This window comes from Orussus abietinus, unplaced genomic scaffold (genome assembly GCF_000612105.2).
Source record: "Orussus abietinus isolate OABI.00-Male unplaced genomic scaffold, Oabi_2.0 scaffold6, whole genome shotgun sequence".
NCBI lineage: Eukaryota > Metazoa > Arthropoda > Insecta > Hymenoptera > Orussidae > Orussus > Orussus abietinus.
This window is the reverse complement of record NW_019396002.1, coordinates 1,734,556-1,746,865: the sequence shown is the minus strand read 5'-3', so window position 1 is coordinate 1,746,865 and position 12,310 is coordinate 1,734,556. Positions and strand designations below refer to the sequence as shown.

Sequence of the window (12,310 nt, the reverse complement as noted above, 5' to 3'; positions counted from 1 at the left end):
AAAGGTCATTCCAGTCGACTCTGTGGTTATTCCGAATACACGTGTAATATGAATCTCGCTTGTGGTTCGCATCTACCGCAGTCGATGTAATAGGTGATAAGGGGACGCGAACTCCTCCGTAGGAGTAGCGAGCGCTTTAAGCGAGATGCTAATAAGTGTATAAGGATGGGCGAGGACGGACCCCCTTGGAAAACGACGTGCCGCTCTTTTTCAGACGAACCCATGGTGCCTCAAACGTTACCCCCGGGAGTTACCCAGAAGGACGTGGACCTCTTCCGAGAGGCGAGAGACCGGGCCAACCGGCTCACCGTCGACGCCGACGAGGGCGTCCTCTCGGTGAGTCCTGGTGGCAGCGGACCCGGAGCCGGAACGAGAAACCCCGCGGCCATCGTCTTTGGCCGCTACGAGGTCGACACCTGGTACTCGAGCCCGTTCCCCCAGGAGTACGCGAGGCTCCCCAAGCTTTTCTTCTGCGAGTTCTGCCTCAAGTACACGAAAAGTCGGGCCGTCCTCGACAGGCACATGGACAAGTGTCAATGGCGCCATCCTCCAGCCACCGAGATTTACCGATGCAACGGGTTGTCCGTCTTCGAGGTGAGTTTTCAGTTTCGGAGGTAACTATCTATACGATGTATTCATCCTTTTGTCACTTAGGGCGAGGTGTCCAATGCTGTTTTTTTTTAAGTTTTTTTTTTCACGAGATTTCTCGCGACCGACTGTTAACAGTTTTTAATAGAATCTTGCGATCAAACCGTGGCCTTTAACTCTTTTTTTTTTACTTTTATTAGATGTCTCACGACCTTATCGGATGACACTGAAAATTCTCTGTATCTTTAAAAGAGTTGGCCGGTTTGTTTCAAGGGGCTTTTCTTAATATTTTTGTACATAGTTGTAAATATACAGCTCCTGAACGACATTAACTCGAGAGATAACGAAGGCGTTAAATAGCCGGTTTTGTGTCGTAAGATATCTTGACAAATGCGTTTAAAATGCCATTACTGGGTCGCCAGAATAGACCATGCCGTTAACCCAAGGATGTTCTTGCAGATCGACGGTAACGTGAACAAGATCTATTGTCAGAACCTGTGTCTCCTGGCGAAGCTCTTCCTCGACCACAAGACCCTGTACTACGACGTAGAACCGTTCCTCTTCTACGCAGTGACGAAGAACGACAAGTACGGCTGCCACTTGATCGGGTATTTCAGCAAAGAGAAGCATTGTCCGGCCCAAAGGTACAACGTCTCCTGCATCATGACTTTGCCTCAGTATCAGAGGCAGGGGTACGGGAGGTTCCTGATCGAGTTCAGCTACCTACTATCCAAGGTCGAGGGGATCCCGGGCACCCCGGAGAAGCCGCTTTCCGATCTTGGTAGAGTTTCATACCACTCCTTCTGGAAGAGCGTCGTCTTGGAGTACTTCCACGGGCACCGCGACATCAAGGAGATCAAGCTGGAGGACATAACGAAGGAGACGGGGGTGTCGGCGCACGACATAGGCACTGCGTTGCAATTGTTGGGCTTCGTCAGGACCGTGGGAACGCAGGGTGATGGGACCCCAAAGGTAGCCGTGGTCGTAGACTGGACGAAAGTGGACGCACACATGGCGAGGCTGGAGAAGAGCACCAGGATCAAGCTGGACCCGGAGTGCCTGAGGTGGATACCGCTGCTGACACAGATTCCGAATCCATACCAGAGCCCTGAAGAAGGTGGTGAAACCGGGTCCGACACGTCCCCAATGATCGACCCTAAGCCCGTCGCGGTGGTGGAGAAGATCCAGAGGGTGAAGATAAAGAAGAAGCCCAGAGGCAGGAGACTGGGTCAAAGGAAAAGCTCGCCCCTGAAGCTGAGGACTCCACAGAGGATTGTGGAGAACAAGAGGGAAACCAGGGATACCGAGAAATCCAGTAGGAGCAGCGAGAGGTCGAAGGACCAAGAGAGGGGTAATCGAGATGCTACCGAGAAAAATGGTAAGGAGGCTGAAAAGAGCGGCAAGGATTCCGAGAAAGCTGCTAAGGATGAAGAAAAGAAGAACGGGAAGGATGCCGATAAAAGCGGCAGGGATAGGGAGAAGGGTGGAAAGGACGCGGAAAAGGGTAACAAGGATGCTGAAAAGAGTGGAAAGGATGCGGCAAAGGAGACCGGAGACGTTGCCGACACGGAGAATGAGAAGGAGGAAGTGGAGGTTGGGGTCAAGACCACTTCCGGTGCTTCCAGAAGCGCGAGGAGTTGTCAGGGTCCGACCCCGAAGGCGGCCTTGACGAGTACCCCGAAGACGGTCATTCCTTTGCTGTCCTCGAGGAGGAGAATCAGGACGCCAAAGGTCCTTGACCTGCCGACCCCGACGCCTCCCAGGAAACGAAAACATTCCGAAAAGACTGAAATTGAAGAAAAGGAAGAGAAGGTCGAGAGCGGCAGAAAGCGTACGCGGGAGTCGTTGAGGGAGAAGGAAAGGGAAAAAGAGAGAGAAAGGGATAAGGAGCGGGAGAGGGAGAAAGAAAAGGAAAAGGCTAAGGAGAAGGAAAGGGAAAAGGCTAAGGATAAGGAAAAGGTAAAGGAGAAAGTCAAGGAAAAGGAGGAAAAGAAAGAAAAATCTAAGGAGAAAGAGGACCCGATGGAGACCCCGAAGAGTCCTCCGACCGAGGCGCCACCTGCTGCATCTGCGAGCATCCAGAAGCCTGCTAAGAAGCAGAGCAAATTGGACGACATACTGCTCAAGGTTACCAATCGGCAAACCAAGTACCTGCAGGCGAAACAAGCCAAGGAATCCAAACTCATCGAGGAGAACCTGTGCAATGGCAAGGAGGAGGTGAAGGAGACGAAGAGCACGCCTGTTTCTAGGCGAAGCAGGGCGAAAGCTCCGGTAACCGAGACCTTGAAGATGCCAGAGTTGAAGCCCGAGTCACCGTCCAAAGACAGAGAAGAGAGCCCGGTGGTCCCACCTCCTATTTTATCCTCAACGACTGACGAAACCAATGCCAAGCCTGCCGAGAAGGCAGCCGAGGCATCCCCGCCCACGAAGAACGACCCTGAAAAGACTAAAGAGGAAAGTAACGAGACTCCGGCAGTCCAGGCACCAAATGGTGAATCGGTCCAAGTCGTCCAAGTAACCAGTGAAGCACCCACCGCGAGTCCAGGAGAATATGAAGGTGGTGACGAAGACGAAGGGGAAGAGGAGGTACCAGCTCCTAGGCCTAAATCCACTCAACAGGCTGTCGGTTCTTCGAGTCCGAAGGAGAAGAAGGAAGAATCGGACGCTGTGCCTGAAAAGGAAGCTGCGAAGGAGTCGGAGAACCCTGGTACCAAGAAGGCAGAACCCGAGGAGCAGGTGCAGGAGAACGTTCCCCCCGAATTTCAAGAGAAGTCTGAAACGACCGAAACGCCAGCAAAGGAGCTGGAAACATTAACGTCAGTTCCAGAGGTCCCTTTGGACAGGGATAAACAAAAGGACCTAGAAAAGCCAGAGCAGATTTATCCTCTGGAGGCCGAACAGGCAGCCGAGGAAAAACGTAAGGAGAGACCGAAGGACTCCCGGGAAGTCCTGATCCAGCCCAAGATCGAGATCTCCTTGCCGTCACCGTGCGAGAAGAAAGAAACACCTACCATCGTAACCTCTCCCCCTGAGGTGCAGCCCCCAACTCCTCAGGAGAAACCTGGAATCCTGATAACCGAACATCAGGACCACGTGCAGCTGCACGCGCAGCCTGAAGAGAAGCAACACTCTCCCGAAAGTGGAAAGACGACCCCGCACCTGGAGAATCCGGGCTCAGTGAAAAGGACCCCTCCTTCTCAGCCAGATCTACCTTCGATGGGAGTGTACACCCCGGACTCGACGACCAATTCCGTGCACTCGCTGCACTATGCCCAGTGCGACCTGGACGTGAGCCAACTGGGCCTGGAGTCGCCAACCTCGATAGCGAGCGACCTGGCGTCTCAGAACAGCGTCGAGAGGCCTCCCAGCGCCTTACCTTCCATGCCGACGTCGGTTGCTGTCTCCATGTCCGCGTCTATGCAGATGAGTGTGGCCTCGGGCGGAGTTGCGGTGAACGTTCCCCAACAGGTGCAGTACTCGGATTGCTCGATGCCCCAGCAGGCTTCCACCGCCCACGTGGGCATTCATCCGATGCACCAGCCACACACTCCACAGAGTCTGCAGCAGCCGAGGACCCCTCAATCCCATACGCCGCAGAGCGTGCCCACGCAGAGTCCTCAGCCGTTACCGCAGTCGCACACGCCGCAACCCATGCCGCAGAGCCATACTCCCCAGCCGATGTCGCAGTCGCACACTCCCCAGAGCATCCCGACCCAGAGCCCCCAGCCAATGCCGCAATCGCACACACCGCAGCCCATGCCGCAGTCGCACACTCCGCAGCCCATGCAGTTGTCTTTGGCTGTCCAGCAACAGAACCAGAACGTCGGCCATAACGCCTCCCAGCAGGCCCAGCAGCAGTCGGGCCACCAGCAGCAGCAACAATCCAGTCATCAGCAGCAACAGCAGCAGCAGCAGCAGCAGCAGCAGTCACAATCGCATACTGGGAGCAAGAGGGCCAGCGGCTCTCAGACCACCCATCGCTCCAGATCCACCCAACAGAGCAGCAGGTCGCATCGTGGGACTCCACCCACGCCGCACACCCAAAGCTCCCAGCATCCCAGCACCACCCACGCCGGTCATGGTTCCCACGGAACTCATCTCCCTCCCCAGTATCAGCAATCTTCTTCTATGACCGTCCCCCCCGTTCCTCATCCACATTCCCACTCGCACGCGGCTCATTCGCACAACATGGCGGTCATCTCCCAGGGGAACTACATGACCGTCGCCTCTCAGGCCTTCCCCACCCAGAACACCTATGTCATCCAGCACCGAGGGAGCAGGTCGGGGGCGCCAACGCCCTGCACCACTGCTACCAACTTCTACATCCAGACCAGCGCCATGCCGCCGCACTCGCACTCCGCTGCGCCATCTTTGTCCGGTTCTGGGAACCACCAGCCCACCAATTCGTGCAGCCTGGCGAAGCTCCAGCAGATGACGAACGGAATAGACATGATCCCGCCTACTCCACCCCCGGCGATGAACCTGACCCCTCCTCCGCCCATTCCACACACCATGACCCCGCCGCAGACCTCGAGGCAGCTACCGACTCCGCCACAGATGCCCCTGGGGTATGCCAAAAACTATTACAACGTGAACACCGTGCCCCCCGGCACCCCGGGACCGCCGAGTAGATCCGCTTCAAGGTCCTCCGCTAATGCCAACATGGCGTCGCTCGCCCAGCCCTATGCCAGCGAGAGTCTTTATAGGCAAACCCTCGACCCTGGAGGCTCCTGCCCACAGATGCAGAGCGCCGCTAGTAGGGTTAGCCCCAACGTGGCGCTGAATACCAACCTGATGACCGCAACCCCATATGGATACCGTGTCGCCCAACCCGCGACTGGGTATATGAACCAGGCAGCCCAACTTGGCGGCTTCATGAACCAGGCTAGCCAACTACCGGTCGGCGTGGTCAACGTGCCCGCTCCCTACTCCCAGGATCCGCATCAGCAGAATCCTGCCGCGGTTTATACGACTTATCACGGATACATCAATGGCGGACTTATGCAGCCGCTCAACAGCACCATGAGGCCTCGTTAGTATTACGAGGAACCGCATTGTCGGCTGAAAAAGACAGAGACGCCTACGAGTGGCGTTTTGTAAAGCGCTTTTTAGGGAAGATACGACTCGGTGTGGTGGTTGAATGCACTCGGGTTTTGTGGTGGCACCACTGTAACCCGCGATGCGTCGCAAGCTTGTGGGTTTGTGATGAAAAGTGGGTGGACGAAGTTTTCGACCCTCGTCGGATAGAATTTCGCGACGGATTGGAAGTAACGGGGTTTACGACTTCGAGCTCGTCGGCACTATTCCATGGAAAGGATAGTGACCAGTGCTTCGCCCTTACGTCGGACTTGCGATTCCTTCAGAGAATCGCAGACTACGGGCATTCGTGCCATGCAAACATTGTCCTTTGAAGTTGTCGAGTTAAGAGTGCCGGGGGAGACATTGGCGTAGTCGAGGTGCACGTTCTATCCGAATCTAATCAATTGTGAAAATAATGAAATGTAAATTGTGTTACATAAACTTATATTAAGCTCCGGACGAGCTTGCGGATACTTGATAGAGAGAACGATGGTACCTCAGTCAGAGTGTATTAGGTTGTTCAACATGAAGTTGCCGATTTAATAACGATTGTTGAACAACTTAATAAATTGCGCCGTTGTTGACGCGTTGCGCTTCTCGGTCTGCACGTCTTAGGGCCCGTTTACATGGCGCGTTTTCGAACGCGGGTTAGACAATGCAATGGCATTGTTGTGATGCGCGTGTTGCATTGAATATGTGAACGGGCTCTTATTCGACAACTTCAGGGCACTTCCACGAATAGTACACGCGTTCGTTCTGAGCGGCGCTAATGTTACCGATCCGTCGGTAATGCCCTCCAAAGATCGAGTCGAGCCTTTGTTCGGCGTGCTTCGTCGACTATCAAGAGACAAAGAGAGAACTTCCTTGACACTTAGCTTCCGACACATGTTCCGAGAGCGACCCGCTCCCATAGACTTGCCGATTCGAATAGTCTTCTCTTTAGTGTACTCCAACTCTCCAGTATTTGACCGACCGTCTCCGCCGTTAAAGACACATCTTCCTCGTTGAACGCAAACTCAATTGCAAATGCAAAGAATGAATCATGTATAATGCATGTAGGCAAGCACGAGCGCGCGTTTGGCTCGTTTTCAATGTTACGTCTTCGCGCATGCCTGCGCTCGAGGTTATCCCATCTTCACTTTGCACTTTCGATGGTTGTGAACTTAAACTTCGGTTATTTCGTTGAATGAGATTGAATATGGTGACCTGGAAGTAGGAGTATCGTGGGATCTTCTGATTAAGATAGGGAAAATGGATTGTGGTATTTTGTACAACTGTCCATTTTTGTGAAATTCAAACTAGGGTGACATGCAACCGTGGATCTATGAAAAACGGATGAAAGACTTTGACTGTATAGGTGTAGACTGCGGAGCTGTTGTTTTGAAATAATTTACAATGAAGAAAAACACTGTCTTACTTGCATAACGGTTTGCACAATCGTAAAAATTTAAAGTGTATAGGTACTTTCAACCTCTTACGCAGTTCAAAATGGCGCCTAACGTTTGTCTATTTTCAAAGCTCCGCTTATCGGCACCGTTATGCGACACATGTGTAGAGACCTTTACCGACATTCGCAATGTTTATGTTCCTTAAAACAATATCCACTACTCTTTACTATCTTACACCTTTTGACACCTGTTGTATTGTACCTCAAAAAGTCGGCGCTGTTCACAAATGTGAGATTTCGTCTGTTTCGTAGCAACGTAAGATGGCCGCCGTAGTCCCCTCATCTAAAATCTCACGTTATGCTCCTCCATCCGTTTCTTCATAGACCCGTGCATAGAACGCATATGATGTAACGAGACGAATTAAGTTCCTTTGTATTTGCGTTCGACGAGGGTGACCGACTCTTGATCGAATTTCTTTTTGTTTCCAAACCGAGCGCAACCGAACGAAGTACCGGCTCGCTGCGAGCAAATCTTAAGGGTACAACCGGGAGCCTATCCTCCACGAAGATGGCTCCTCAAGGCATGGGTTCTCAACTTGTGCATTTAATTAAGAGCGAGAGATAGACACACACCCTCTACCTTGAAGACTCGGCCACGAGTCAAAAGGTAGCCGTTTCCCCCGGGAATATCCCGAAGGTGTATGCACCCCGCATACCCGTTCGGTAATAAGCGAATACGTATTTTTCGTAGGGCATTCCCCCAACCCGACCCCGTGATCCCCCCTCCCCCCCCCCGAGCAGTGTTACGTTTTCTGTATCATATAATATTTATATAAATACTTATAAAAGTAATATTCTGTTTGATATTATCGATTGTTGAACGTTCTTGTTTACGTTTTTCTCGGGGCACACTGTACTTTACTGTATCATAAACAACGTACCGCTATTATTATTATTATTATTATTACTATTACTATTATTATTATATTAATGATTATTATCATCATAGCTGATTCACGGCAGATACCCGCGATTATAATTTACTCGTATCTCACGAAGACGCCCGAAAGGAACATTCACCTGCACTCGCTCACAGCAAAACTCGCTCGCTATTCGCTATCGTATTGTAACACGTTTTATTACCTTAGATTCCGCGAGAGGGCACATACACGGACACATTAAAGTAATAGAGATTCTCCGAGGAGGGTTGCGATTGTATAATATAAAAGAATAGGCCTTTGCGCGGTGCGCGCGGCGAGCAGTGCGTTGAAATTATTTTTTGTATCGAGAGAGAGAGAGAGAGAGAGTGAGAGAAAGAGAAAGTGAGAGAGAGAGAGAGAGAGAGAGGGGGAGAGAGAAAGAGAAAGAAAAATAGATATCACCTAACTTTCCGCCGTTTCGAAAATGGCGCTCTCGTGCGCTCGACAGCACCGTAGATGGAGCCTCGTTTCCTTCCAGCAATTTCCTTCCCAAGGCTCACCGACGCCCCCCGTAATGGCCGTGAAATAAATATATTTATGGTACGCGTTCTCGAGTAAAAAAAAACTTTTTTCAAACAACAGCGCAAGAGAGGAAGGGAGAGAATGAAAGAGAGAAAGTGTGAAAAGTAGGGAACCGAAAGACGGAGCGACGACGAATCGCTAATTATTAGAATAACTCTCCTAAGTGATAAGGAAGGTCTTTGAAAAGTATAGTGTAAAAATACATCAATATTTATTGTACATAGACATAAAAAAAAACTACTAACAAATAAAACGAAAATCGAAACGAAAGTTCTATTCCGTTGGTTGCGGCGACTCTGGATTCCACGTTGGGAGGTACAGGTTGCACCAAATCCTATTTTAATCCTTGCATGATGTACAAAAGAAGTTATAGATAGTATATAAAGAAAGAAGAGGAGTGCCGGGATTAGTAGGTAATGTTTCAACGTGTTCGGTAACAAGGAACGTGTTTATGCTAAGTGTAAAACGCAACGGAAGTATAGTCCTCACCCTCTGCTAACTATGAAGATTTCAACCCTTTCATTGTTAAACCCGTTCAATGTCAGGTATGTACCTTTACTTGAATATTACTAAACCGAAGGTGCTAGTGATCTCGTTTTTTCATATAGCGAATACGTAATTCGGCGAATAAACTCGGATTAAGTCGAGTCATTTCGCGTATGATTTTTACATTTTCCTACTAGTGTTATGGAGCGTTTTCAAGCGTTTCTAGAGCATTTTTGAACGTTTTCGAACGTTTTCGAGCGTCATCTAGTGTTATCGAGCGTTTTTCGATCATTTTCAGAGCGGTTTCGAGCGTTTTTAGACGGTTTCTTAGGGTTACCGAGCGTTTTTCGAGTGTTTTTAGTGTCTTCGAGCATTTTTAGAGTCTTTTGGAGCGTTATGGAGCGTTTTCGAGCGTTTTTGAGCGTTATCGATCGTTTTTCGAGCGCCGCCCTTGGGGGCAAAAAACGGTGAAAGCTAATGTACAAAACCAGAGGGCAGCACAGGGTGCGATCACACGATCCTGCCCGTGAGCAATCTCCCAACTCATCTCTGCTGAATATACGTAATAAACGCCGTGGTAGCTGGAGGAAATAACCTCATTCGTTTAATCTGAAATTATTTCTGTCCCAACCTCACTTTGCTCTATCTTAATTCAATTTTAAATCTAGTTTTATTATTCGTTGTCAACGGATTAGTGGTATTTATCTTGATTCATAGATTCAAGTTCCCTCGATCTCATTTTTGCATTTATACTTGTTATTATGAAAACTGAAAGATGAACAGCTTGGGTCTAAGCCTGATATTAAAAATGGGATGCATCTGCACTAAGGAAACGATAATCGTTAACAACAGGAAATATACCGTTCGCGAACACCTAGGAGAAGGGTTGGTCTTTTTTCCATATTTCATCTAATATCCCGTATTTATAATTTAGTTTGAAAGACAGAATGTACTTTATAAGAAATTGCACATTTAGAGGAAGGCAAAAATACTTTAGAATTATTTATTGGTTTATAGGGGATTCAGTACTGTATCTCTCGTAGAGGATGCTGTCACGCATGAAAAGTATGCGATTAAAAAAATAGTCTGCCATGGACCAGAGGACCAAAGATTAGCAGTTAAGGAAGCTGAATATCATTTGATCGTAAAGCATCCTAATGTTATTGAATGTATAGATTCCACGCATAAAGGAACCGCCGATCCAATTGTCAATGCAACTAGCGAAGTGCTGCTTGTCCTACCTTATTTTAGGGTAACGTTGTATTCTTAGTCATTGGTTTATTATTAATTGCAAAATATTCATGGAACATATTTTTTAATGGATAGAAAGGTACACTGGCAGCTGAATTGGAAAGGCGAGCTAAGACTCATATGTACTTAAACCCACATGACGTTTTAAATATTTTCCTTCACATATGCGAAGGTGTTAAAGCTTTCCATGAATCGAAACCAGAGCCTCTCGCACATCGAGACTTAAAGACTGCCAACATTTTGCTTGGAGAAGGAATGACACCCGTTATTATGGATCTAGGTATTTTCACTAATCATATGACAGTCATCAGTATATTTAGCATGTGCTTCGAAAATATTCTAATATTTCAGGTTCTGTAACTCAGGCTCGGGTTAAAATTTCCAGTGCACATGCTGCGCAATCGTTACAAGACTTAGCTGCAGAAAGGTGTTCCATGCCTTACCGTGCACCAGAATTATTCAATGTGGAGAGCTATTGTATTGTCGATGAAAGAACAGACATTTGGGTAAGCCTGACCCTAAATCGCATCAATCATTAAATTAAATGCTCACATTAATCATGTTTGGATATTTATTGTTATCAATTTTCAGTCATTGGGTTGCATTCTGTATGCCCTATGTTACTTTAAATCACCTTTTGATACGGTTTACGAAAGGGGTGATAGTGTTGCATTAGCAGTTATGAGTGCAAATGTAACATTTCCTGAAGATGCACCTTATGATGAGGTATAATGTTTTAGAAAAATACTTTTCAAAAAGTTGGATAAAATAGTTTCTTTTCAAATAACACTTTTCTTCATTGTATTATTGTTACCAGGATATGCAGGATTTGATCTTGTCCATGTTGAAAGTCAACCCAATGGAACGACCATATATTTACAGCGTAATTGAAAGTATTCACAGTGCAATTGCCAAATTGGAAGGCAAAGTATGAATTAAGGTCCAAGCAATAATCAAGAGATTGAAAATACTTGCACTGTACGAAGTCTGATGTTTTCCATCAGATAATCATAACTCTTAAAAGATCGAGTATTACAAATAGCCAGCAAAACTAACAGAGAAGGCAATTATATTAATGAAGCTTGTTGATCGATGCAATATTTTTAATGTTTCACAATGAATGAATCTTATTGTACGTACTGAGAGTCAGATTAATAATTAATAGGGTTAATGGTGGTAAACTTCCAGTGTATCGCAGATGCATCAAATATTGATCACAGAATAAATTACTCTTAATTTTTTATAAATTAAACATTTATTTATTTAAAGGGGATTAAGGAACTTTTACTCTAAGAGACTATACGTAGAATCATCGAATGTAAAATAAATCTACTTTTGAAGAACCAATACTTACACCGTCTAACGGTGTATTTCTTAAGACTGTGTGAGGTATGTCCAAATGTAGGCCATATGATACATACGCTACATTGAACAATGTACAATCAGTACACAATGGTGTAAATACAAAAAGTTATTTTATTACACAATGAAATGGATGTTTCATTCCTGTCTTTTCTTTAATAGTTAAACCCTTTAAGAAATTATTTGGAACCTCTTAAAGCAGTGTCATACACTGAATCCTGTCTTATAAATATTCTGTACACTAATCAGAAATTACAAGCCGTCACAAACAAGATACAAAGCCAAGAATATTAACAAAGCATAATGAATTTCAAAAACTAAACGAATACTATTAAAAATCACTGACATTAGCAAACATGTAAACATTCTTTGTAATATTAATGAACATTAAAGGCCATGCAACGTCGCTGAATTATTTATTCAAAGGAAATAATCATAAAATGCAAAGACACAGCATAGAATCGACAAGAAATGATCGGCAACGTCATCGCGCGTCATCGGACGTCATCGTGCATCTTCGGGCGTCACTGGCGTTGCGCGCAGGGCGGCCATCTTGGCAACTTCAAAATGGCGGCTCTGCACTCCTCCTAGACCGCAGAAAGTACGAAGAGCGTCCCGAAACCTTCTTCCAACGGACAAGAAAATTTTCCGGCGT

The 12,310-nt window shown here is 47.3% G+C and overlaps 2 protein-coding genes across 6 annotated transcripts in view; both read left to right on the top strand.

Annotated features, from left to right (window-relative positions):
- The window catches only part of LOC105704519 (histone acetyltransferase KAT6A), a 32,209-nt gene extending 24,367 nt beyond the window's left edge, over positions 1 to 7,842 (top strand). For all 5 annotated transcript variants that reach the window (XM_012433813.2, XM_012433809.2, XM_012433810.2 and 2 more), the window contains exons 5-6: positions 215 to 594; positions 1,048 to 7,842. In XM_012433813.2, coding sequence (XP_012289236.1) covers positions 215 to 594; positions 1,048 to 5,625 — 4,958 coding nt within the window. In that variant the 3' untranslated portion in view covers positions 5,626 to 7,842. The remainder of the gene's footprint in view (positions 1 to 214; positions 595 to 1,047) is intronic.
- Positions 7,843 to 9,630: 1,788 nt separating this feature from the next.
- LOC105704452 (serine/threonine-protein kinase 16) lies at positions 9,631 to 12,018 on the top strand. The gene is made up of 6 exons (XM_012433668.2): positions 9,631 to 9,927; positions 10,060 to 10,294; positions 10,369 to 10,573; positions 10,645 to 10,799; positions 10,885 to 11,019; positions 11,111 to 12,018. The coding sequence occupies exons 1-6, from the start codon at positions 9,818 to 9,820 to the stop codon at positions 11,225 to 11,227; spliced, it is 957 nt and encodes a 318-aa protein (XP_012289091.1). The 5' UTR covers positions 9,631 to 9,817; the 3' UTR covers positions 11,228 to 12,018.
- The last annotated feature ends 292 nt before the right edge of the window (positions 12,019 to 12,310 follow it).